Source organism: Zeugodacus cucurbitae, chromosome 3, assembly GCF_028554725.1.
Source record: "Zeugodacus cucurbitae isolate PBARC_wt_2022May chromosome 3, idZeuCucr1.2, whole genome shotgun sequence".
NCBI lineage: Eukaryota > Metazoa > Arthropoda > Insecta > Diptera > Tephritidae > Zeugodacus > Zeugodacus cucurbitae.
Genome location: NC_071668.1, coordinates 5,963,480 through 5,987,663, shown reverse-complemented (window position 1 = coordinate 5,987,663; position 24,184 = coordinate 5,963,480). Strand labels below are relative to the sequence as shown.

Genomic DNA, 24,184 nt, shown 5'->3' with positions numbered 1-24,184 from the left:
AACGAATATGAATGAAACATGCGAGTGTTTAAATTTATGTTTGCTTGTTTTTTCTTTGCTCGTTATTCTCTTCGCCTGTTTCATGAGTACTACATAGTACTTATGTATAATATTTGGAAAATCAAACAGAAGCTCTTGATCAGTTGCTTTTCGGCACTCTGAGTGCATGGGACGTTATATAATTTGTCGTGATTGTTGCTAAAACTGTGGTGTGATTATTTAATATTATTAAGAAATCCATAACGCGAACCAATAACAAATTAAAAAAGAAAAACATTTAACTACAGGCAAAGTTGGCTATGCACTTGCGACGTGTGTCCGCGTTTATCAGAGCGTGCGTGTAAACTAACTTGCTAAAAATGATTTACGAGAGTTCTTACGATAGCGGTCGTTTGCCGTATAAACCGGATTTAGCACGCGGCCATTGGACCAAATCCAGCGATTTCATATTCACCGGCATCAGTTTGGCTTTTCGCTTAGATGTCTTCTCCATAGCATGGATGGCATTCACATATGCTGGTTGTGAGTAAACATGAGTGTAATGCAAAAAAGCAACTTTTATTGAGCAGCAGCAGCATTTACCTGCGCATAATTTTTGGTTTTTGTTAAGCATAACTTTTTGTTAATAAACAGAGAAAGAAATCCTAGGCGCCTACTGTGTGATGTTTCTGTGCTTTTTTGAAATAAATTTCATTTTTTTAGGCGCTTCCGTAATACCGTTTGTCATAAGTTTATTCCTATTTGTGGTACCTCTCTTCGTAATGCAATCATTTATGGGCCAATTTTCGAGTAGTGGCTTCATATCGGCCTTTCGAATAGCACCGCTTTTTAAAGGTGAGCAGGGTTTGATTAAAAAAAAAAATTAAAACGATTTTTTTTGTTCGAATAATAAACGGTTCTTTAATATTTAGGAATCGGCTACATTAGTTTGGCTGTGAATTTGGGTGCACTCACTTATTACAGTGTTTTTGCTGCCGTACCGCTAGTCTACTTATTCCATTCACTGCGTCCAACACTGCCGTGGAGCTGTGAGGGTTTAAAGAGTTGGTCATACAATTTTACCGAAAACGATATGCGACATGTGAGTGTGAAACAAAATAAAATAAAATAAAAAAAAAATAAATGAAATGAAATAAAATAAAATAAAAAAAAATAAAATAAAATAAAATAAAATTAAATTAAATTAAATTAAATTAAATTAAATTAAATTAAATTAAATTAAATTAAAAATGTAATACTTCACCAATTCCATTTCAGCTCTGCCATATTTTATCAAATGAAACACTGCCAAAGAACGATTTTACGTGGTTTGTCACACATGAAATACCATCGAACTTATTTTTAAAGTAAGGCATATTAAATATTATACAAATTTGTTGCATATAATTGACGTAAATATTTCTTCAGATCTCGTTTTAATCACATGGAGTTGTTTGAGCCCAATAGTGAAGGTTTTTTCATCTCATGGGAGGTGTTACTTTGTACTTTGCTCACTTGGACCTTGATTACGGGCTTATTCTACAAATACAACAGCCTTGAAAAGGTGGTTATAAAACGTAATATTTTGTATTTACTAAATAATAATTTTATTTATTTTAAATTAAAGTTGAGCAATGTGCTGCGTTATGGCATATTCAGTACTTTTGTACTGCTGTTAATTGCTGTGTTACGTTTTGCTTTGGTACCCAAGGATCCCTTGAATTCTATATATGATTTCTTTATACCGAGTTGGGATACGTTTCTCAATGGCTTTCCAACTGTAGGCATATTTGTGATATCAGCGTATGGTGTCGGTTGGGGCACCATCATTTCTCTGGCTAGTTTCAATAAATTCAAGACTAAACTTATACAAAATAGCTGGACTATTTGCGTTGGACAGATGTTGATATTTTTATCCTTTGCTTATATAGTTTACGTAACTGATAACTACTATGATGGTGAGTTTAATTTTGAGCTCTGATGGCTGTATATGTTTATTAAAATTAATTTCAGAAATTAAGAATACATATAATAGTGAACATTCGTCGTCAACGGTGTATATAAACAAATTGTGGATATTATTTCTCTCCACCGGCAGCGTGATGGCGGATATGTCGTGGCCGAACCTCTGGTGTATTTTGTATTACGGAATGCTGCTATTAACAGCGTTAATCACGATAGTAAGTAGTGTTTTTGTGGAACTTGTGGAAATTATAGTTATGCTTATTTCTCTTTAAATAGACTGTGAGTTTAATGTCAACACTTCAAAGCATTTTTGATGCGTTCGAAGAATTTCGCTCGCGTAAAACCGAAGTGACTCTCATTGTTATTGGATTTTTGTGTTTTAGCTCGTTATATACTTGCTCAAACGTAAGTTAGCACTTGTCGCCCTGAAATCAATAAGTTTTTATTGAAAGAAAAAATATTTGTATTTTCCAGAAGGGTGTCTTCTTACATGTAATCTTCACCAATGACACGGTTGTGACGCAAGCCGCACTGAATCTCCTGATATTTTTCGTAGTATTGTGGGTTTATGGGCGTGTACGTTTTCAGCGTGATCTTGAGTTTATGTTGAGTCAAAGCTTTAGCACATGGAAGATTTATATGCTGCGATTTGTGTCCCCCTTATGCTTGATATTGCTATTGGTATGTTGTGTAATTTTAATTTGTTTTATTTTTTACAATAATAATGCTTTTCTATGATATCATATTTAAAGCTCGCAGCACTTTTCATTTCACTGCTATACCACCATGCGGGCACAGTGGTGGTGCAAATAGCGGCATTAATTTTTATTGTACTGCCGTGGCTCTATGTACCGGGTTATATGGTATATATTATGTTGCAAACGACTGGTACTTTTAAGACGCGCTTCAAACGATGTTGTCGTCCCACAGACTGGTATCCCATGGAGTTAGAAGACCGACAACGTTACGAGCAGACAATGCACAACACCGATATGACGCACCAATTGGATGAAGAGACGGCGACATAGCGCTGAGTGTGATTGAATTTAGCTACAAGTGTGATCTTTAATAGAAAAATGTTTATAATTTGCACTGACTAAGAATTATTTCAAAATAAAAATAAAAAACAAATAAAAATTATATGTCTTTTTGCCAGAAAAAAAAAACACGTGAAAATCAATGAGTTATATATAAACTCTAGTATGTTATATAATGCCGCTGGAAGAATCACTTCAACAAAATACGACTGTCTTTTGTAGCTCCCTGCTCCCTTCAAAATCTTAGCTATGTTTTTTGTGTTCTTCGGTACTTTCGCAAATTTTTCATTACGTTTGGCCACACGTTTTCGATCCGAATGAGTCGGATACTTTGTTTAGTTTATTAGTCTATTTATACAATATTTCGATCAGTCTACTTGCCATTAAGCACTTATTTAGTGTTTCTATTATTATATTATAGAAGTCTCTAATCTGTTGTCAGAACTTCACGTTATAAAAATTTACTAATTTCTGCACGCATTGTACATATAATACGCAACACAATTTACCAAAAACAATTTCATTGACGGTACGCGATAAAGTTTATTCTTAAGTATTCATTATCATGTATGTATGTATGTATGCATGTTCGTTTTTATAAGCACACAAACAGGTTTTCCTGATTCATTGCTTCCCAGAACAATAACAGAAGATGTCCAGTGTCCTCTGTGAGCATTTAAGATTGCATTGACATTGTATTATTATCATAACAATGCTTTTCACAAGAACTCACTATGTCAGTGCTAATTTTAAAGTTGATAATGTTTTATTGTACATTCCCAGAAGAAAGAAGAAGAAAGTCGTTGACGTTAAATAATAATCACTTTTGCTTTAATTTCGGTTGTTTTCATTAAATTCATTTGAATAATTTTTTTACTGCCGTCATACATATGTACATATGAGCCGTGTATATTGTTTGCCTCCACAATTTTCTGTATACATGTGTATGTGTTGGTAGTAAAAATTAATTCTTCAAATTTTAATAAATTTAATTTTCTTTTAATATTTTCTGTCCATAAATTTATTTATTAAATATTATATATACATAAATATATATAAATTTATAACAAAATCTCGAACAGTTTATGGTGCATATATTTATAAATATTTATTTAATGATGAATGTTAATAATCGATAATAATTTAATTATCAAAATACTTCCGTGACATTATTTTTATTAGTCTGACGCTCATTAAGCACATATTATTTCGTGCAATTCTGTCACAAACAAATCTCTGGATAGACACATCGAGGTGCGGAAGAGCAAAGCGTACTAATTGCCTTATATGTATGTATATAATAATTGTAATTTTTTTGGCATAATTGTAATAAAACACAAATCGAAAGTTATCAAATCTCCTGCTCTCTTTTCCGCTCAATATGTGTGTTACTATATAAAGTAGTCGTTCTTCGAATTTCAATACTCTCCAACTTGCTCTCGACGTCTGTATCTGTCCAGCTTAATAATTTTGACATTCAATTTCTGATTGCCTGTTTAATAATTTTCAATTTAATTTTTGTTTTTGTGACTAAATATAATGTACTGCTTGCATTTATATTAATCGAAATTAATTTTATTTCTGTTTTTTACTTTATTATTATAGAAGTTCTTTTTTGCTATAAATTACCGGTAATTTAAACTAATAGTTTCCATGTGTGCAGCGTATTGATAATTACTATTGCTACTTTTTTATTTTCTATATGCTCTTTGTTTTTGTATTTTCATACTCTGCTTGTCTCTGTTTTATTAAACTCTCGCAACAAGTTGCTAAAGAGAGTATTATAGTTTTGTCCACATAACGGTTGTTTGTAAGTCCTAAAACTAAACCAGTTAGATATAGGATTAATATACCAAAGTGATCAGGGTGACGAGAAAAGTTCAAATCCGGATGTCTGTCTGTCCGTCCGTGCAAGCTGTAACGTGAGTAAAAACACGTGTTCCTTGGGACCATAAGATGGTTAAGTTCGATGGGCGGAATTGGACCACTGCCACGCCCACAAAATGGCGATAACCGAAAACACATAAAAAGCTATAACTAAGCCATTAATTAAGCTATGTGTATGTATGTTATTGGCGTTCAACCGTTTAGCCGGTTATAGCCGAATCGATGAGAGCGCGCCACTCTTCTCTTTCCTTCGCAGTTCGGCGCCAGTTGGAGATTCCAAGTGTAACCAGGTCGCTCTCCACCTGGTCCCTCCAACGGAGTGGAGGCCTTCCTCTTCCTCGGCTTTCTCCGGCGGGTAATACATCGAACACTTTCAGGGCTGGAGTGTTTTCGTCCATTCGAACAACATGACCTAGCCAGCGTAGCCGCTGTCTGTTTATTCGCTGAACTATATCAATGTCGTCGTATAACTCGTACAGCTCATCGTTCCAATGTCTGCGGTATTCGCCGTTGCCAATGTTCTGAGGACCACAAATCTTGCGCAAAATTTTCCTCTCGAAAACTCCTAGTGTCGTCTCATCTGATGTTGACATCGTCCAAGCTTCTGCACCATAAAGCAGGACGGGAATGTGAAGCGACTTGTAGAGTTTGACTTTACTCTTCAATTGCCTACTCAGTCCAAAGTAGCACCTGTTGGCAAGAGTGATTCTGCGCTGGATTTCGAGGCTGACATTGTTGGTGTTGTTGATACTGGTTCCCAGGTATACGAAATTATCTACGACTTCGAGGTTATGACTGTCAACAGTGACGTGGGAGCCAAGACGCAAGTGCGCTGACTGTTTGCTTGATGACAGGAGATATTTCGTCTTGTCCTCATTCACCTCCAGACCCATTCGCTTCGCCTCCTTCGCAGCTGTACACTCTTGTAGAAGATTGTACCTTCTCTATTTAGCTCAACGACTCGTATTATTTTTTCCAACATCAAGTTAAAGAATTCGCACGATAGTGAGTCACCTTGTCTGAAACCTCGTTTGGTATCGAACGGCTCGGAGAGGTCCTTCCCAATCATGACGGAGCTTTTGGTGTTTCTCAACGTCGACTTACACAGCCGTATTAGTTTTGCGGGGATACCAAATTCAGACATCGCGGCATAAAGGCAGCTCCTTTTCGTGCAGGCAGCCTTTTCGTTAAGCTATGAAAGTGAAATTTGGTACAAAGGATTGTTCAGAGAAGGGGTATATTTGGCCCCGCCCTCTGCTAAGTTTTTTATATATATCTCGTAAACTACTAAAGCTATATCAACGAAACTCTCAGGGTTCGTTTTTTTATATAGTCAAAAATAGATAAAATCGGATTATAACGACCACCTCCCATACAAAGGTTACGTTGAAAACTACTAAAAATGCTTTAATTCAGTAATGAAAACCAACAGAAACCTTAAATATCATTATAAAGAACTGCACTCAAAATGGTACACAAAATTTTTAGTGAGCGTGGTTCCGCCCACTTAAGGGTCAAAAACCATATCTGCGAAACTACTCGACAAACTTTGAAGTCCAGAACTTTGAAGTCGATCTGTATTGTTTACTTTACAATATATAAAGTAAGCACTAGTGAAGATATCGGAACAGAACTTTGATTAAATACTGCATTTTTAGTGCGGCAGCCCCTTTCTAAAAATCGCCGAAATCGGACCATAGGTTTTCAAGGCTCGCTTGCTTCTAACCTAATATTAGAGTTTCCAACTTTCAATGGACTTTATACCATATATATGACGAATATGTGGGTCAAATTGTGTGTTATATTAATGAAATTAAATAAATAAATTGCGAGAGTATAAAATGTTCGGTTACAACCGAACTCAGTTCTTCCTTACTTGTTTTTATTTTGCCTTCCATCAAACAGTTTCGTTTCGATACGAATTATTTCAATTATAAAAAAAAAAAACAAGTAAGGAAGTACTAAGTTCGAGTGGGACTGGGCATTATGAGTTCTACTAAACGGTATAGAAATAGACAGCGTGAAAGTTTTTGAACTCCAGATATGCGGAAAGTTGCTTTAGACTAGTTTCTGCAGTATTTAATGGTCGGTAAATAGACCTATATATATATATATATATATATATATATTTTATATAAGGATAGGCGGTATCTTCTTTTTATTTATTTGATCATACGATAGTTATGACGGCAATTTTCTTTCTTTCCCAGAAAAATATGACGAATATATAATATAAATTCATATGGTACTTACTCATTTGCACTTTATAGATTTCATATCTAACCTCATAAAAGGTCAATACATTATGTGAAGTATACGATTCTTACTGAAGCAGTGAAAATGCAACGTTTTTAAATGCTTATCAGTTTAACAAAAACAAGCAGAAAGAAAAAAAGAACAGCAAACCACAATATGCAAAATATTAATGTGAGCGAACAGCGATGATCTATAATATATTAATTGCATTTTATATTTTTGCTCGTCCCTCAGCGCACATTTCAATGGAACACTTGTTAGTATACTCATAGCTTTTATATGTGTATTTGTAACTTTATCTGCATTATTTTAATTTATTTACAAACACACATTGCACATAAAAGCTATACAAACATACGTCTTTACTGATATACAGATGTATATGCATTTTAACAAATTAACAAAGTCAAATAATTATCAAATTGGCATTCAAAAAATATCAGTTTACTTCGACATTCAAAGTATGTATATACTTGCGATAAAAAAATTAATGTTAAAAAATAATTATTATTTTCGACTAAAACGATTTACGTACATACATTTGTTGAGCATAATCTGTTGAAATATTCCAAGAAAATGTCTGTATCGCATAAGTCATACCAGTTACAGCGAGATGATTTAAACTTTTTTGAGCAATGCTCACATTGTTGTACCGTAACCAAATGCCTTCATTCGATTTATCAATTCCTACGCGGTTGGTTGGTACACCATAATTCTTTTTAATTACGTATAACGCATACTATTTTTTTTTTATCAAGCTCACACTCTTTTTTGCAGTTCAGCAAATTTTTCGGTAAACCATTTGAGCATCACTGACTTTATTGATTTTACATATACATATGTATGTATGTATGTACATACCTCGTAATGTAAGTGTAAGTCATGTGATAAATAAACAAATTTTTTGTTATAATCATTATTTTTGCTAATCTTCTGAACTTTTACAAATGTTTCATTCAAAATGCGTTTCCTATGTCAACACCATACATAGTGCAGCTTTTCGTTTGAAATAGATGAGCGTCATTTTTAGTAAGAAGCACACATTTGTAATAGTTCTATGAATTTCACAACTAAATCTAATAAAAACATAAGTATCATCACTTAATATATGCTAATAACTGCATTAGAATATATTTGTTGCATTCCTGTCAATCCATATTTGATGCGCAATTATACATAAAGCCCTACTGTAGATCTATAGCTGAATTACAAACAAAACTCATTTTAACTAGTTGTAAACTACTTTATACCAAAGCTAGTATACAACGAAAGCACAATTAGACAGCAGACTGATGTTATTTCTTAGTAGATTTTATTTCACAAATTTAAGGGACTTCAGAGGCTAGATACAAGAGTATTTATTTATTTTTTTTATATATAAAATCATATACATATTTCATTTAAACAATTAAGCATATCGAATAGACATATTTAAACATTATTTCTTGAATGTTCTATTTACAAATTCCGAAAACTCAGCCGTTGGTACTTCACATCCCAAAAAAAAGTATTGCTGTGGACAGCACTCAAGATTGGTTTAACTAAGAAAGAATAAACCAAAAATATTTCGATAGTACATGGATAAATCTAGTTAATGAACGAAGGAAAAAATAAAATATTGAAATTTGTATTTTTGATAGAACTTTAACCAAAAATCTAACTTTTTTGTCAATGTTCTGCATATATTGGCTCGAAAAATATAGTTTTAATAATAAAAAAAATCTTTCGTTCATTTACTATATATTGTTATTTCAAAGATATGCGCAAACGTTGAACAAAATCACATCATAACTTTTCGAGAAATCGTGTGCATACATACAGACATGGCCTGATGGGCGGAACTTCCAAATATTATAACTTTTAGAATATTACTAGGATTGATTTGATATTTTTGTATAATATTTTAGACAAATTGCACTGTTTAATGTTGTATAAAAATGGGCGTGGCATCGCCAACTTATGGGTCAAAAACCATATCTCAGGAACTACACGACAGATTTCAATGAAATTCAGTATATAATATTTTCTTGACACCCTGATAACACGGATAAAAAAAAATGGGCGAAGTCGGTTCTCAACCACGACTACTTTCCTTATACCTCAATTTTGAATTCCATCTGATTCCTGCACTTTATTATGTATACATAAGGAACCAATGAAGATAGCGGAATAAAGCTTTACACAAATAGTGCATATCATCTCTGGCTTTACATGTGAAAAAATTGTCGAAAACGGACTATAACTTTTCAAGGCCCCAGATATCGAACATGTTGAACTCAGCGCCTAAAGATAAATTTTAACCGAAAATATAGTTAAATCTCTCAGATAATTTAATGTAATTGAGAGGAAATTGTTTTCTTCTAATAGTGTGTCTATGTTCCAAAAATTATTAAAATCGGGTCATAACATCTCCTAGCTCCCATATACTTCTTAATTATAGGTATTTCAAAAATGCGATGGGCTTTATTCCACATACATGTATTGGTTAATATGTGAGATATCTTAGCAAAATTAAGTGGGTCTATAGTCTTGGATATAGTGTACCTTGCTGGTTAAAATGAATCAAATCGGTTCAGGTGAGGTAATTCCTATAAGTAAGGTTATACTATATATGAGGATTTTCGTTATTCTATTAAACTTTATACCGAATTTATGGCCAAATTTGTGTGTTATCTTAAAAAAAAAATTTCTTCAATAAATTGCTAGAGTATAAAATGTTCGGTTACATCCGAACTTAGCCTTTTCTTACTTGTTTTTTTTTCTTTTTTTTTTTTTTGTTCCACTTCGGACTAGTCCATTTGCACACCATTAGTTTCAGTTTGAAAATACTAGTTTACCGAATAGTTTCATTTCGCCAACGGATATTTATTTCTATGTGATATTGTAATTTCTTCTGCTTATTTATTGCTACACCACAGGCTATATTTTTGAAATGCGAGCACATGTAGAGATGCAAATCGAGCAGAATTGCGCTGCTCGTCATTACATGGTTTCTATCGACGATATGTGACAGTGAACGTATGTATAAGGTGTATATATTTATATAGATGAATATGTAAACACCTTGAACTTCAAATGATTAAAGCGGCACATTTGTACAGACATATATACAAACAATGAAAATTTTGTTGATAAATCAACGAAATTCACAACATCGCCGGTTTTACGAAGAATTGCATGCGCTCAATCTTATCGCATAGAAATAGAAAGCAAAAACAATAATCATATTGCCTAGTATTAATATATAAATAGTACACACACACATATATATATACATATATATAGACATATAAGAAAATAAATGCAATATATGTATGTATGTATGTAAGTATAATGTGATGCTGATGAGAATGATCAGCGCGCTTCAGTAATGCGCCGGAGCTGTTGCTACTAATTACAACGTACAAATATTTACGGCATATAACGAACGGAACAGTGCGACGCGATCTTTGCAAAGCTCAAGCAGCAGATGAAAAAGTCAACATTGAAAAGCGCACAACTAAATACAACGATTATCAAAAGCAAAACAAGAGCAGAGCACAAAATAAACAAATCAAAAAACTTTGAACAAAAAAAAAAAACAAAAATTAAAAAAAAAATTACAAAAACAATAATAATTGAAACAACAACAACAGCGGCACAGCAGGAAAACATATTGTTTGTTGCACAGTTAAATATTATATGAGTTGCAAAATTATATTACAGTAATACAAAGCTACACACACATACATATGTATGTACGAGTATGTATGTATATATGTATGTGTGTGCGTTTGCATGATAAAGCCAAGTAAATGACACTGAACATCCGAGTATTAATTTAGTGTGGCTTTTCTATTCATTTAACTGCTCAAATGTTGCTCACGTTTTAATTAAAATATTGCTCATACTTTTTCAACTTTTACATATCTGCTGTACACGTATATAATCAATATTATATATGTACAACAACATTATATTCAAGTTGAATTTTGTGGTTTCTATTATCGCATTGATGTAATTAAACGTAGCGGCAGGCAGACAAACATTTAGTGTGGCATAAACTTGGCACTCATTGCCAGTGTCGTAGCGGTTTTCGTACGCGACTCGTTTGCATACTAGAACGCCATAACGGAATAGCAGCATTACGTCGAGACAGCCTCAGCTAACTTGTGTTTACAACGTTTTAGTAATTTGTTAACGCGCATAGAAATTTTATTGTAAAATAATTCGGCGAAAACAAAAATTTAGTGAAAGTGATAACAGTAAACTGCTTTCAAAATGGTTTACGAGTCATCGTATGATAGCGGTCGCATGCCACATAAGCCCGATCTGACACGCGGCTATTGGGCGGCGCCAAGTGATTTCATTTACACCTGCATTAGTTTGGGCTTTCGCATGGATGTCATGTCAATGGGCTGGTTCATTTACCAACACATGGGCGGTGAGTTGATGACAAGTTGTTTTCTATATTTTTTGAAATTTGCAAATTAAATGATGCTGTACTATACAAAGTAGCTACATGTATATATATTTCAGTACATATTTTATGTATTTTCGACGTGAGCAAAGTATACGCTACATAAATACATACATATATGTATGTATATAAATCAAGTTGTTTGATAAGTTGTTCTGTAGCACGCGCTAGTTATTCTTTTTTGATAAAAAATTGTATACAAATTTAATTTAAGTGACCGGAAGGGAATTCCGCGCAATAATAGCGGTTTTTGGAGTTAGTGTTATGTGCTAATTACAGTTAATTTATCGTAAAATATATTTATGGTTTTGAGGCAACACACAATATTAAAGCGTGCGGTGGAACTTAAAAAATAAAATAAATAAATGTTGTATATACATTTTAAAGAATTTTTATCATTGTTAGTACTTTTTAGAGACGCAACAAAACAAAAAATAAAAAAAAATAATATAAAATATTTTTTCTAAAAATTAATAAATCTGAATTTAAAAAGAATTATAAAATACATGTACATATATACCAATTCTTCTCCACATTAAGCACTAATATTTCATAGTTATAAATTTCAATTTGTCAGCTTAATTTGTTCATTAAAATTAATACCAACAAGAAAAAATGTTAACTTCGGCTGTACCGAAGCTAATATACCCTTCACAGGTGCATTTCTTTTAGTAACTATGTGTTTAAGCAAATCTAAAGACGTAAGAAAAAGTAAATAAAAAAAGAAAACATTTTACTAATTTTTTTTAGCCAAGTTGTTTGCTAGAAACATTAAGGTTATATAGTTAACCCATCTGATCAATTTCTTCGGATATTATATTATTAATCAGTAATCCATGTCAAATTTCGTGAAGATATCACGTCAAATGCGGAAGTTTTCCACACAAGCCCTTGATTGCGATCGTTCAGTTTGTATGGCAGCTATATGATATAGTGGTCCGATATCGGCAGTTCCCACAAATGAGCAGCTTCTTGAAGAGAAAATAACATCTGCAAAATTTCAAAACGATATCTCAAAAACTGAAGGACTAGTTCGTATATATACAGACAGACGGACGGACGGACAGACAGACGGACATGACTAAATCGACTCAGTTCAACCTACTGATCATTTATATATATACTTTATAGGGCCTCCGACGCTTCCTTCTGGGTGTTACAAACTTCGTGACCCTGTTCAGGGTATAAATATATTTCAATTTCAATGCGAGTCTACACAGAACACATATTATATCAACACGGTTTTCGCATTAGACCTCCACAAATAATTCATGCTGATAAGCTGTGTCTAATAAATATACATACATACATATGTACGTTTACGCCTCTAAATTATTTAAAATTACATATTCTATATGTCAATAATTAACTGCATAATAACCTTTGCCTAAGAGATAAGCGAAATTTATATTTATATACTTTATACATTCAGTAGGTGTTGAAATATTTCATATATATATTCTTAAATTAGTAAACATGGAATGAGAGTACTGGCTACCCAATGCAATAGCCTTACTCATATACAGTAATCCGCGCTTAAGTGCTATTGCTAAACATGTAAGCCTTTGAAGCACTAAAGCGGGAAGGGCACTTAAATAAATACTGTTTAAGCGCCTTGAGGCACTTACCAAACTTTTTCTTAAATACCTCGATCTTCTATTTTTTTTAGAATGAAAATCATATTTATTGCTAATTAATAACGAGGTGGCACTTAAGCGGGGATCACTGTATATTGAATATTAATTTTGTATGTATGTCAGAAGAATTAAAAAAAAAAATAATGTTGTTACACTTTCGTCGCTCCAGTTATAATGTATTAGGTCTACAACTTTGCTTCCGCCGTTTTTTTTGTAAATTGAAGGCTTTTTTTCACTTAGGACAGCCTCACCGTACGTATCCGAAAACATTCGATGAGCCTCAGCCGCACTTTTCTTGGAATTAAAAAAGGAAAGCAAAATTTCCCGCAAATGTCAAGAATTCGGCTCAAAAAGTGACATTTTCAGTTGAGAATAAGTTTGGGATGCAAACAGATGCTAATGTTGCCACAAATGCCCAAGATCGATATAAAACGATTTAATCGATTTAATCGACCAGTGCTTGACCCTAGAGACATCTATTGGAAAACGGCGGAAGCAAAGTTGTGGACCTAATATAATGGTGGATTGGTTGAAAATTGAGGTAGAAGCGTCTACAGTGCTGCCAATATCTAGCAATTAATTCCGTCTTATATTTAAGGATCGCTATCAATATAAAAAATTCGCGAATATTATTTATTAATATTATTTTTTCTAATCTATCTGCAACAGGTGCTATTATACACTATATCATCTGTATGTTTCTGTTTGTGGTGCCAATTATTGTGATACAATCGTTTTTGGGACAATTTTCCAGCAGCGGTTTCATATCGGTTTTTCGCATATCACCAATCTTTAAGGGTATGGCAGAATCTCATATATTGCAAAAAAAAAAAAAAATAAAAAAATTACATTAATCCACTTCTAGGCTTGGGTTATATAAGTTTGGGCGTCAATTTGGCAGTGCTAACCTATTACAGCATGTTCGCCGCTGTGCCGTTACTCTTCTTCTTTCACTCCATGCGTCCCACATTGCCTTGGAGCTGTGAGGGTATGGAAAAATGGTTTATAAACAGCACCGAAGTGGAAGTTGAACATGTAAGTTTATATCAAATATATATATGTAAGATATACAGTTGAACTTCTATAACTCGAAGTTTTCCGTAAATCGAACCCTCGAATTGGCAATTGAAGTAAAATTTCACACAAATTACTTTTCCTAACTGGAATTTTTTGTGGATTCTGTGACTCAAGTTAGGGAAGTTCAACTATATGTATAAAATATAATTTCTTTTTCCAAAAATAATTTTTTCAATATACTTGTAGTCCTGTAAAATGAAGGATGTAGTGGAGCTTAATGCCAGCATGATAAAAAGCAATGATTCCTATAAATATATTGGTTATGAAGTGCCGTCTGTGTTATTCTTTAAGTAAGTTAGCGTCAAGCAGAATACATAATTCTTCACAATTCTAAATTAACAAAAATTTCAAAAAAATTTAGCTCGATTTTCGGTGGCGACGATCTGATGGAAAACTATGAGAATCACAGCCCCTTTATGTTTTCATGGGAGTTGCTGCTTTGCACATTGCTCACCTGGGGCATTGTGGCTGGCGCATTTTATCGCTTCTACAATACTGATTTGGTACGTTTATCAAAACTTTTAAACTCTCACAACTTAATATTTACTATATATTACCCTTTCACCATTTTTGCAGATGAGCAAATTTTTACGTTACACCATTTGGGCATCCCTAGCTTTATTGGTCATCGCTGTCATACGTTTCCTATTTTTATCACTCGATTACAAATATATATTCAGCTTTTTCATTGCAACTCCGCGTGAATTGGCCGAAAGCATACCGAATACACTGTTGTTTATTGTATCCGCATTCGGTCCCGGTTGGGGTTCCATTATTGCCTTGGCCAGTTTTAATCGCTTCAAAACGAACATCATGAATTTTAGTTGGCTCATTTGTGTGGGGCAAATGTGTATTTTTATGGCATATGGCATCTTAACGCATATCATACAGGGTTACTTTCATTGTGAGTATAGCAAAATATTATTTAAAAAATATATTTATTAACATCTATTGTCGCTTTGCATCAGCTATAACCGAACATTATGACGAGGTTGATAATTTGTATGTTTATGTGAACCATCACTGGTCTTTGTATTTATCGAGTGGTAGCGTTTTGGCTACGATGAGCTGGCCGAATCTCTGGTCGTTACTCTTCTTTGCGATGCTCGCGTTAATGGCATTGATTACGATGGTAAAGAATTATTTTTTTCTGTATTTAATATTACATTTTTTCGAATATTAATTTTTTTCTCTCTTTCCTTCAGATCACATCTTTATTCTCTATTTTCCAAAGCGTCTTCGATGAATTTGAAATATTACGTTCTCGAAGAACTGAAGTCACTTTCGGCACCATTGGTATACTAGCAGTTTTGTCTTTATATACTTGCTCCAATGTAAGTTTGAGTTGGTCTCTAAATCGGTTACAAATCGTACTTTCGGTTACTGTTGTGATCATAAGATATGGTGAATGTATAATCGATGAAGTAATGTTGATAATTTTATACTGATATGATAGTGTTTGATAAGTAGATTTGCTGTACAATCATGTGATGTGATATGATTTACATGATGTGACTATGTCATATAATATAATGTTCTAAGATGTGATGTGATACCATCTATTGATAGTTGTGATGTGATGTGTTATGATTTGACGATGTGATAATATGCATTGTTCTTAGATATGATGTGATCCCGTGTTTTAATATGTATGAATTTATGATGTGATGTGTTATAATTAGATAGGCTTTGAGTTAATAGGGGGTGTATGGTGATATCGTTTTTATGATGTGACGATGTAATATTCAGGAATTATTTAAGATATGATCTGATACCTATTTTTAGATTATATAATGTTATAAATATGATGTGATTCCGTGTTTTGACCGGTGTAATGTAATGTATATTTATTTAGTAAAACGATTCATAATATAATCGCTTAAAGCGGTTCCTACGCCAAATATATATATATATAATGTAATGTGTTATGTTGTGATATGCAATGATGTGATGATGTGATATAATATGAGTATGATATCATAAGATCTCATGTCCTTTCATTTACCATTTGCAGCACGGTGTCATTTTCTTCAGCGCCATGTCAATGGATTCACTATTTACGCAAACATCACTGAATCTCCTGCTTCTACTGGTCGTGCTGTGGATTTATGGACGTGTACGCTTTCAGCGTGATATAGAATTCATGCTGGCTCAACGTTTTTCCACATGGAAAGTGAATGTGTTGCGATTTGTTGCACCGATTTGCCTGGTCCTACTACTAGTGAGTTGACTTACATATGTATATACATAGTACATATAGATTTCAATATCAAATCACACATCATCACTACTATATAAATTCACTGATGAATGCTTGAAAAAACGCCGCTTAACAATTAAACTATTTCAATTACAGTTAGTTTCGCTATTTGCTGCGTACTTCGAGCACAGCGTCGCCTCGATTGTAGTGCATTTAGCTGCGGTTTTCCTCATCGTGCTACCTTGGCTCTATTTACCCGGCTACATGATCTATGTGCTGCTACAGACCACAGGTCCGTTCAGAATGCGTTTTCGCCGCTGTTGCCGTCCATTGGACTGGTATCCGTTGGAAATGGAGGAGCGTCAACGCTATGAGGAGGCCATGGGCAATATGGATATTACACATCAATTGAGTCAAATGGAAGATGAAATTGTGCCATAATGCGCTACGTAATTACCGATCTAAATGGGAATTTTGTGCAGCTGTACAATATGTATATATACATATATGCAAATTGAAGTGGTTAAATTGTGATTTGTAGAAAAGAACAAATTGTATATATATATACTCGTATTAATACACAGATTTAGTAGCAGTGTTTATTGTTATATAGAAATCTATTCGAATTTGCGCTCATATTTTTACGTACGTTTTCTCTAAGCCAAAGAAACATTTATAAATATTCATAATTTTTATTAATAAATGCTTATTATATCAAATTTTTGCTTAAACAAATTTTTTATAATTTTTTAAGATTTAGTATTGGAAATAAAATTCGGCTATAATCGCTTAAAGCGGTTCCTACGCCAAATATATATGTATATATATATTGGAAATAAAAATTGTATTCCCATATTTACATATATCTCATCTTTGTACATTTTGTGCAATCACACCCTTGATTTAGCGATCGACTCCACTTTGATATTATTCAGTTCACTAGTTAATTTGCGTGAACGCTGATATTCCTCATACTCAAGTCGATGCTGCTCACTAGCCGGTGTCCAGTCTACAGCTTGCAATTGTTTACGTATAGTCTTCAGAGGCGTGGTCTTCCCACGCACTAACGTATATAGCATATATGCTGGAATGCATGCGATGGAGATGCAACAACTCAGCCAACCAAGTGCTATGGCCCAACGTGGATATATAATACCGTTATAGGTTATATCGCGATTGAATATGATGCTGGTGAAAAACATGCCCTACGGGGTATTGTAGAAGGTTATATGTGAATTAAGTGTATAGAAAGAATTGCGGAAATTTGTCTCTACACTCACAATCAAAATAATCGGCGTTATATACTTCCAACAAAACTTCCAAACGATTCCCGGACGTTTGCCGATCATAAAGTATATATCGGCAATAAAATTGTCGACGCCATAGATCCAGGCGACCATCACAACTTCTAAAACACAAACGAGTATGACCGAAATCGAGGCGGAATACCAATCAAATAGTTGAAGTATGAATATGCCACCCTGTAAATGGAAAAAATAACGATTACATTGGTAGGCAGAGCTTTCTCACGGAGCCTACAGAAGGTTAGGTTAAGTTAGGTTGTATGGCTGTTCCACAGCGGGAGAGTTATTCTCTTACCCTTGTCACCATAATTATGGACATTAAAAACATGATTATAACCGATCCCAGAGTGACCAATGCCTTATGCTTACGCAGCTTGGGTATCTCATCGATAACAGACGATATAATCGCCTCAATTTGTACAAACTGTAAGCATTTTTTTTTATTATTAAGGAAAATAGGTTTAAACTATCCATAAGAAACACATACCACACTATCCAGACCCAGCAGGAAGAGCATGAAGAAGAAGAGTGCGGCCCACAAATGTGGCATTGGTAGCATGGCGATCGCCTGTGGATATGTTACAAAGGCCAGACCCGGACCAGAAGTTGCCACAGTGGCAACAGGTATGCCTGATTGGTCTAATATAACAAAAGCAAAAAAGAAAAATACGTTAAATACTATTTCGTGAAAGTTAACGTCATGCAAACTTACGCGAAAGAAAACCCAACACGGAGAACACCACGAACCCTGCAAATATGCTGGTTGCACAATTCACAATCGGTATAACAAACGAATCGCCTCTGGCATTGTTGCGAAAATTATTGAAACTGGCCATATTCACAATACCGCCCCAACCGGGTCCCAATGAAAAGAATATCTGTATTGCAGCATCGGCCCAAACTTTGAGATCCAGCAAGCGTGACCATTCCGGTTTGATGTAGAATAAAATACCTTTCCAAGCGCCAGGCAACGTTATGCCGCGCACAAATAGCACGAAGAGTATGAAAAACGGAAAGACAGCGGTGAAGTAAACCACTTTGCCGACCTGGGGGAATATGTATATATACAAATTATTGAAATGTAAAAGTAAAAATAGAGAACTAACCGTTTTTATGCCGCGTATGATGCAGACATACACCGAGAGCCACACAAAGATCAAGCAATAGAATAACGGCCATACCAGTCCGCCTAATTCTTCAATGCTGCCAGATATTTTTAAAATTTCGAAACTGTAAAAATAGTTATCGAAAGTGAGATTTTAAGCAATTTGGTATTAGGGGTTAATACTCACTGAAAGAACTCATCGGCTGGCGTGCGAAACCCTGAGTGATGCGTGAAGTTACGTTTCGCTAACTGAAAGTGAGAAAATAGAGATACATTAATAATAACTTTTTTTTTTAATTTTTGAGGAACCAAGAGCGCAGTAGGCTCTAACTGAGAAGCACATAAATTTGGAAAGAAGGTGAATCCGATAGTTAACGGAGATTTAAATACTAAATGCTAATTCAAATACTAGACTTCAATGAGACAGTCTCAATAATAAATCAAACGATATTAGAACGATCTAGTTTGGGATCAGGGATCAAGAAAATGTATGCGGGTCCCGAAGATGTGTTCAGTATATGTATTTTATGCCACATTTATTAAAAATAAAAATAAATATATTAAAGCCTCAAAAACACTCACATCCAAAACCTCCACACAATGCTCTGTGTTCCACGCATTCTGACAGTCAATCCAAGGCAATTTTAATGAAAATAATTTACTTAAAAACATAATCGGATAGGCGATGACCACCGAATAGTAGCAGGTACAAATAAAATTAACAATTACTATAGCGAAGCCGGCGCCTGAAAATGCCAAAAACAAAAATATTTTAAATGAAAACTCACTTGAAAACGATACACAAACAAACCTTTAAATAACGGTGCCAAGCGGAAGACGCCTATGCAGCCAACGCTGGAGAATTGGCCCATAACAATCTCCATGAAAAATAATGGAATGCCACAAAGGAATAACATCAGCAGGTAAGGCACCAAAAATGCGCCTAAAAATGCATGAATAAGAGAGAGAAGGTAGAGAAAGAGTGTTTTAAAAAATATAATAATTTAAATTTTTATGCAAAATATATTCAAAAATAGAAATTTCGAAATAAAAATTCAAAAAGTTTAATACAAAAAATTACAAAAACAAAAAACAAAGTAACAAAAAAGTGTTTGAGTCTCCTTCGAGCCGGATTTGAACCAGCGACCTATGGATTTCAACATATCAAGATTGCAGTAGAAGTGGCAGTGTGTAGCGTTTTTATCAATTAACCCAATATTTGGCGATGGTGTTCATCATTGGGGTCGAATATTCCGCAGCACCGCCACTCTATTTAACAACTGAACTTCTACAGTCCACCGCTCTACCAACTGAGCTATCGAAGGCGTTGCTTAACGGCTGGAAAATAACCCACTTAGCCATTTCAATGGCAGACATGCCGCAAAGCAAGCGAAAGTTGGCGCGCGCGCACCATAAATGCAAAGGAGAAAGAAATTCCAATTCCACACACGCACACAAACCACAAGTTCAACGCATGATTGCCCCTACCCACCCACAATTTAAGTGTATGTGTGTGCATATGTGTGGCCCAGTGATGCAGCATGCTTTTGCAAATTTGTTTGTGTATATTTGCGATTAATCTAAAAATAGCTTCCAATGCGAGTTTGGAGAAAGCAAGAGCAAAGCAATGTATTGAAGCGCATAAAAGCAGAAATAAATGCAGAGAGTGAAATAAGCAAAGTGAAAAAGCGGAAAAAAAATTAAAAAATAAATCGTAAAATTACTGCAATTATGGTGCGCGAAGTGTATTTGTATGCTTGTGGCGTGCGACAGTCTCAGCTACAATGTGTGTGTGTTGTTGTTGTTGTATGTCTAAGCGTTGTTTCTTGTTGTTGTCGCTGCTTGCATAAATAAAAAGTAAATTAACAATTTGAAGCAATTTGGTGTTGAAAAGCAGACGCAACCAAGTCTGTTACTAATGTGTGTTTTGAAAGAATTTGAAAAAAAATTTAAATTAAATTAATTTGATAATGCTCAAAACTCGAGAATAATCAAAGCAAAAATGTTCATTGAAGTAATTTAGTATTTATTTCTAGCATTAACTGGATAATAGCGCGACCAAATTGATTTTGATGATGATGGAAGGACATCGTAATTTTTTTCAGGGTTTGCAAAATTACTTAAGAGACTAGTTAATTGTAAAAGCCCTAAGGCAGTAGTCTGCTTTAGAAGCCGAAAAAAGCGTTTTTTTAGCATTTTTTTTAAAGGGGAAGGAAATCATTGCGGTAAACGGAATTCTAAGACGACAGTGTACTATATTTAAGGCTGAAAAAACAATATTTATTATTAAAAAATATTGAAATTTTTTCAAAGTTGTAAGTATTTTTCTCGAGCGCCTGGAGTCTGCACTTGTAAATCGGTGGCGGTGATGGAGGTCGTGCGATGCATCTGAAATAGTCGAACCAAATTTTTTTTTATTTTTATAAGTTTCTTTTCTTTATGAACTAAACAAATACCGAAGAAGTTATCAAATTCCAGATTTTTTCGAAGTTTGAAAAGAAAAATCACTTTTTTAAGGAAAATAATTGACTTTAAGTTGCAAAACAAGTCGTTTAAATAATACTTTTGTCCAACTTCAACTACTTTTGTCTAGTTCAAATAGAGGATAATTTAATACTGAAGCTAGATCACTTTAGTTTTTTTCGATCGCACATATATTCTTTTTGCTATCGCCGGCACCGTTTTCTAACACTTGTGAAAATGAAAACTCGAGAAAACGCGTTTTAAAGTCTGCCTGAGCATTCGCACCTGCTTGACGCTCGGCCACTAAAACTGCTCTAGCTTCGAAAATATGTCGAATTGGCCTCTGGAATTTTAAAGACATATTCTTGGATAGTTTTGGAAGAGATTTAAAACAAAACAAAAAAATCGATTTTTTGAAGCCTGTAAAGCAGACTACTGCCTTAAAAGGTGATTTTTATTATAAATATTTTTATTATTTGTTTATATTTTTTTAATTGATAATAAAAATTTCTGCATTTACATTCTTAAATTTTATATTCTTAATTTTCTATTTTTTTATTTTAAATTTTAATTTTTTTTTTGTGATATTAAATTTTTTTGTAATAATTTTTAATAAAAAAAATTTTTTAATTTTTTTTTAATAAAAAAAAAATTTAATATTTAATAATTTAATAAAAAATAATAAAAAAAATAAAAATATATTAATTTTTTTTTATTATTTTTTATTTTTTTTATTTTAAATTTATTAATATTAAGTTTTAAATTAAAATTTTTTTTTATTATTTTTTATTTTCTTTCCCCCGCTCCTACTTACCGCCACCACTGCGATAGCAGAGATATGGAAAACGCCAAACATTGCCAATGCCCACTGCATAGCCGATGCAGGACAGCATAAATTCTGTCTTTGAACCCCATTGACCGCGATTAGCATCACGTTCGGTAGTTTTCACACCTGCCGTTATGGACTTGGTTGGTGTGTTGTTCGCAAACACCTGTGTGTAGGCGTCAGTGGGTCCATTGCCTGGATGTGAATTGCTGCGACTGAACATTTTCGCTGATTTGATAAATTTAGTTCGTTAAGTAGTTAGCTTATAAAGCACTTTATAGAATTAGAAACAACAATATGACAATTTATAGAATTTCATATCCTTGTTGGCAGTGCAAAATACTCTATTTTTTGTAATTTTTATGGCGCACATTCACACAATACTCCTTTTGCTATTTGAATATATATTTTGTGTAAAATTTATCCTAAAACCATTAATATCACAGCAATTAATTATATTTGTTTGAGTTTGTCCATACGTGACTGGTCCAACAGTGCGTATGAGTAACAGAATTTTGTAATAAAATCAAAAATCATTTATCATTGGTAGGCTTTTTTATTTTATTTTTTCTTTTTATTACACAAAAAGGGACTGTTTTTAACTGTATATAACTGTATATAACATGCAAGGATCAGAATCCTAAAAACTCTTGCAGCTCATGTATATCACATCAATCACTTGTTCTTATCACTCGCGCCATCACTGTACTTATCTCTACCGATCACTTGAGTTCATTACACGCTCACCGTCCACCGATAACTGAGACAAAATCATGTTAAGCGCGCAATTTTTAGTCAACGCGCACCAAAACACCAGGCAAATTTTCGTTTTTTTGTTTCTTTTTTTGTTTTGCCTAAACGCTTCGGTCCATCTGTCTCTGCGCCACCAATTTTCTATTCTAAATAGTAATCAACATGACTGTTGCTTGCAGCGCTCCCACACTGACGCTTACACAAATGGCGCGGCTAGTTGATGGACAACTTGCTGGTGACGTCGCATCATTTCGCCTAAACTATGTATTTATGTATGCACACACACAGTCATACAATTTGATTTCTTTGCTTGTAAAGACGCTCTGAGAAAACTGTCGCATTACTTAAGTGAATTTTAGCGGTGATTGCGGCGTTGCGAAAGATTTAGCACCTAAAAAAACTAAATTGAGATCATTTTAAATTTAGCTTGCATGTGCAGACCTCAGTGACCTGAGTATGAATGTGTGTGTATATCTTTACATGTGTTTGTCTGAAATACATAAATGAGTGTGTATGTGAACACGTGTTGCTGATTAATTAAATTTTATACCCAGAGTCTAATGCATGTATAGAAAATATACGTTTTTGATCAACTAACAGTTAAATAACGGTTATATTAAAAATTTTAAATTTATGTATTGGATTGATCCGAGCTATTTACAGACATATGTACATTAAAGATATTTTATGGTTTGGCTCGACCGAATTTATTCCACACTTACTTGCTTAAATATAGTTCAACGGAATTTTTATTTTTAGCAAGGTCACTCTGTCAAACAATACGCTAATTATACGTACAAACTCACACTTGCATATCTACATGGTGTATGTATGTAGGTGATTGGCGTTGAAACCGTTTAGCCGGTTATAGCTGAATCGATGAGAGCGCGCCACTCCTCGCTTTCCTTCGCAGTTCGGCGCCAGTTAGAGATCCCAAGTGTAACCAGGTCGCTCTCCACCTGGTCCCTCCAACGGAGTGGAGGCCTTCCCCTTCCTCGGCTTCCTCCGGCGGGTACTGCATCGAACACTTTCAGGGTTGGAGTGTTTTCGTCCATACGGACAACATGACCAAGCCAGCGTAGCCGCTGTCTTTTTATTCGCTGAACTATGTCAATGTCGTCGTATAACTCGTACAGCTCATCGTTCCATCGTCTGCGGTATTCGCCGTTGCCAATGTTCTGAGGACCATAAATCTTGCGCAAAATTTTCTTCTCGAAAACTCCTAGTGTCGTCTCA

At 34.1% G+C, this 24,184-nt stretch overlaps 3 protein-coding genes and 1 non-coding gene across 6 annotated transcripts; 2 read left to right on the top strand and 2 right to left on the bottom strand.

Annotated features, from left to right (window-relative positions):
• The first annotated feature begins 128 nt into the window (after positions 1-128).
• LOC128920070 (sodium- and chloride-dependent neutral and basic amino acid transporter B(0+)-like) lies at positions 129-3,081 on the top strand. The gene is made up of 10 exons (XM_054226355.1): positions 129-522; positions 703-834; positions 912-1,081; positions 1,258-1,346; positions 1,408-1,543; positions 1,607-1,937; positions 1,993-2,159; positions 2,221-2,349; positions 2,419-2,625; positions 2,697-3,081. The coding sequence occupies exons 1-10, from the start codon at positions 360-362 to the stop codon at positions 2,970-2,972; spliced, it is 1,800 nt and encodes a 599-aa protein (XP_054082330.1). The 5' UTR covers positions 129-359; the 3' UTR covers positions 2,973-3,081.
• Positions 3,082-10,490: 7,409 nt separating this feature from the next.
• LOC105214208 (sodium- and chloride-dependent neutral and basic amino acid transporter B(0+)) lies at positions 10,491-17,232 on the top strand. 3 transcript variants are annotated; one of them, XM_011187501.3, is made up of 11 exons: positions 10,491-10,781; positions 11,135-11,547; positions 13,890-14,018; positions 14,086-14,255; positions 14,484-14,587; positions 14,659-14,800; positions 14,874-15,201; positions 15,266-15,429; positions 15,503-15,631; positions 16,312-16,518; positions 16,654-17,232. In XM_011187501.3, the coding sequence occupies exons 2-11, from the start codon at positions 11,385-11,387 to the stop codon at positions 16,936-16,938; spliced, it is 1,821 nt and encodes a 606-aa protein (XP_011185803.2). In that variant the 5' UTR covers positions 10,491-10,781; positions 11,135-11,384; the 3' UTR covers positions 16,939-17,232. The 3 variants fall into 3 exon arrangements, with proteins under 3 accessions (XP_011185803.2, XP_054082935.1, XP_054082934.1); XM_054226960.1 differs by having other exon boundaries at positions 10,491-10,828; XM_054226959.1 differs by having other exon boundaries at positions 10,491-11,547.
• Positions 16,985-22,820, bottom strand: LOC105214207 (sodium- and chloride-dependent glycine transporter 1). The gene is made up of 10 exons (XM_054226958.1): positions 22,184-22,820; positions 19,718-19,849; positions 19,489-19,652; positions 19,094-19,155; positions 18,908-19,031; positions 18,514-18,847; positions 18,289-18,440; positions 18,097-18,225; positions 17,778-17,978; positions 16,985-17,702 (listed from the first exon to the last, which is right to left on the bottom strand). The coding sequence occupies exons 1-10, from the start codon at positions 22,416-22,418 to the stop codon at positions 17,388-17,390; spliced, it is 1,848 nt and encodes a 615-aa protein (XP_054082933.1). The 5' UTR covers positions 22,419-22,820; the 3' UTR covers positions 16,985-17,387.
• Positions 20,026-20,231, bottom strand: Trnay-gua (transfer RNA tyrosine (anticodon GUA)). The gene is made up of 2 exons: positions 20,195-20,231; positions 20,026-20,061 (listed from the first exon to the last, which is right to left on the bottom strand). It is a non-coding gene; the product is annotated as a tRNA-Tyr (tRNA).
• Positions 22,821-24,184: the final 1,364 nt, after the last annotated feature.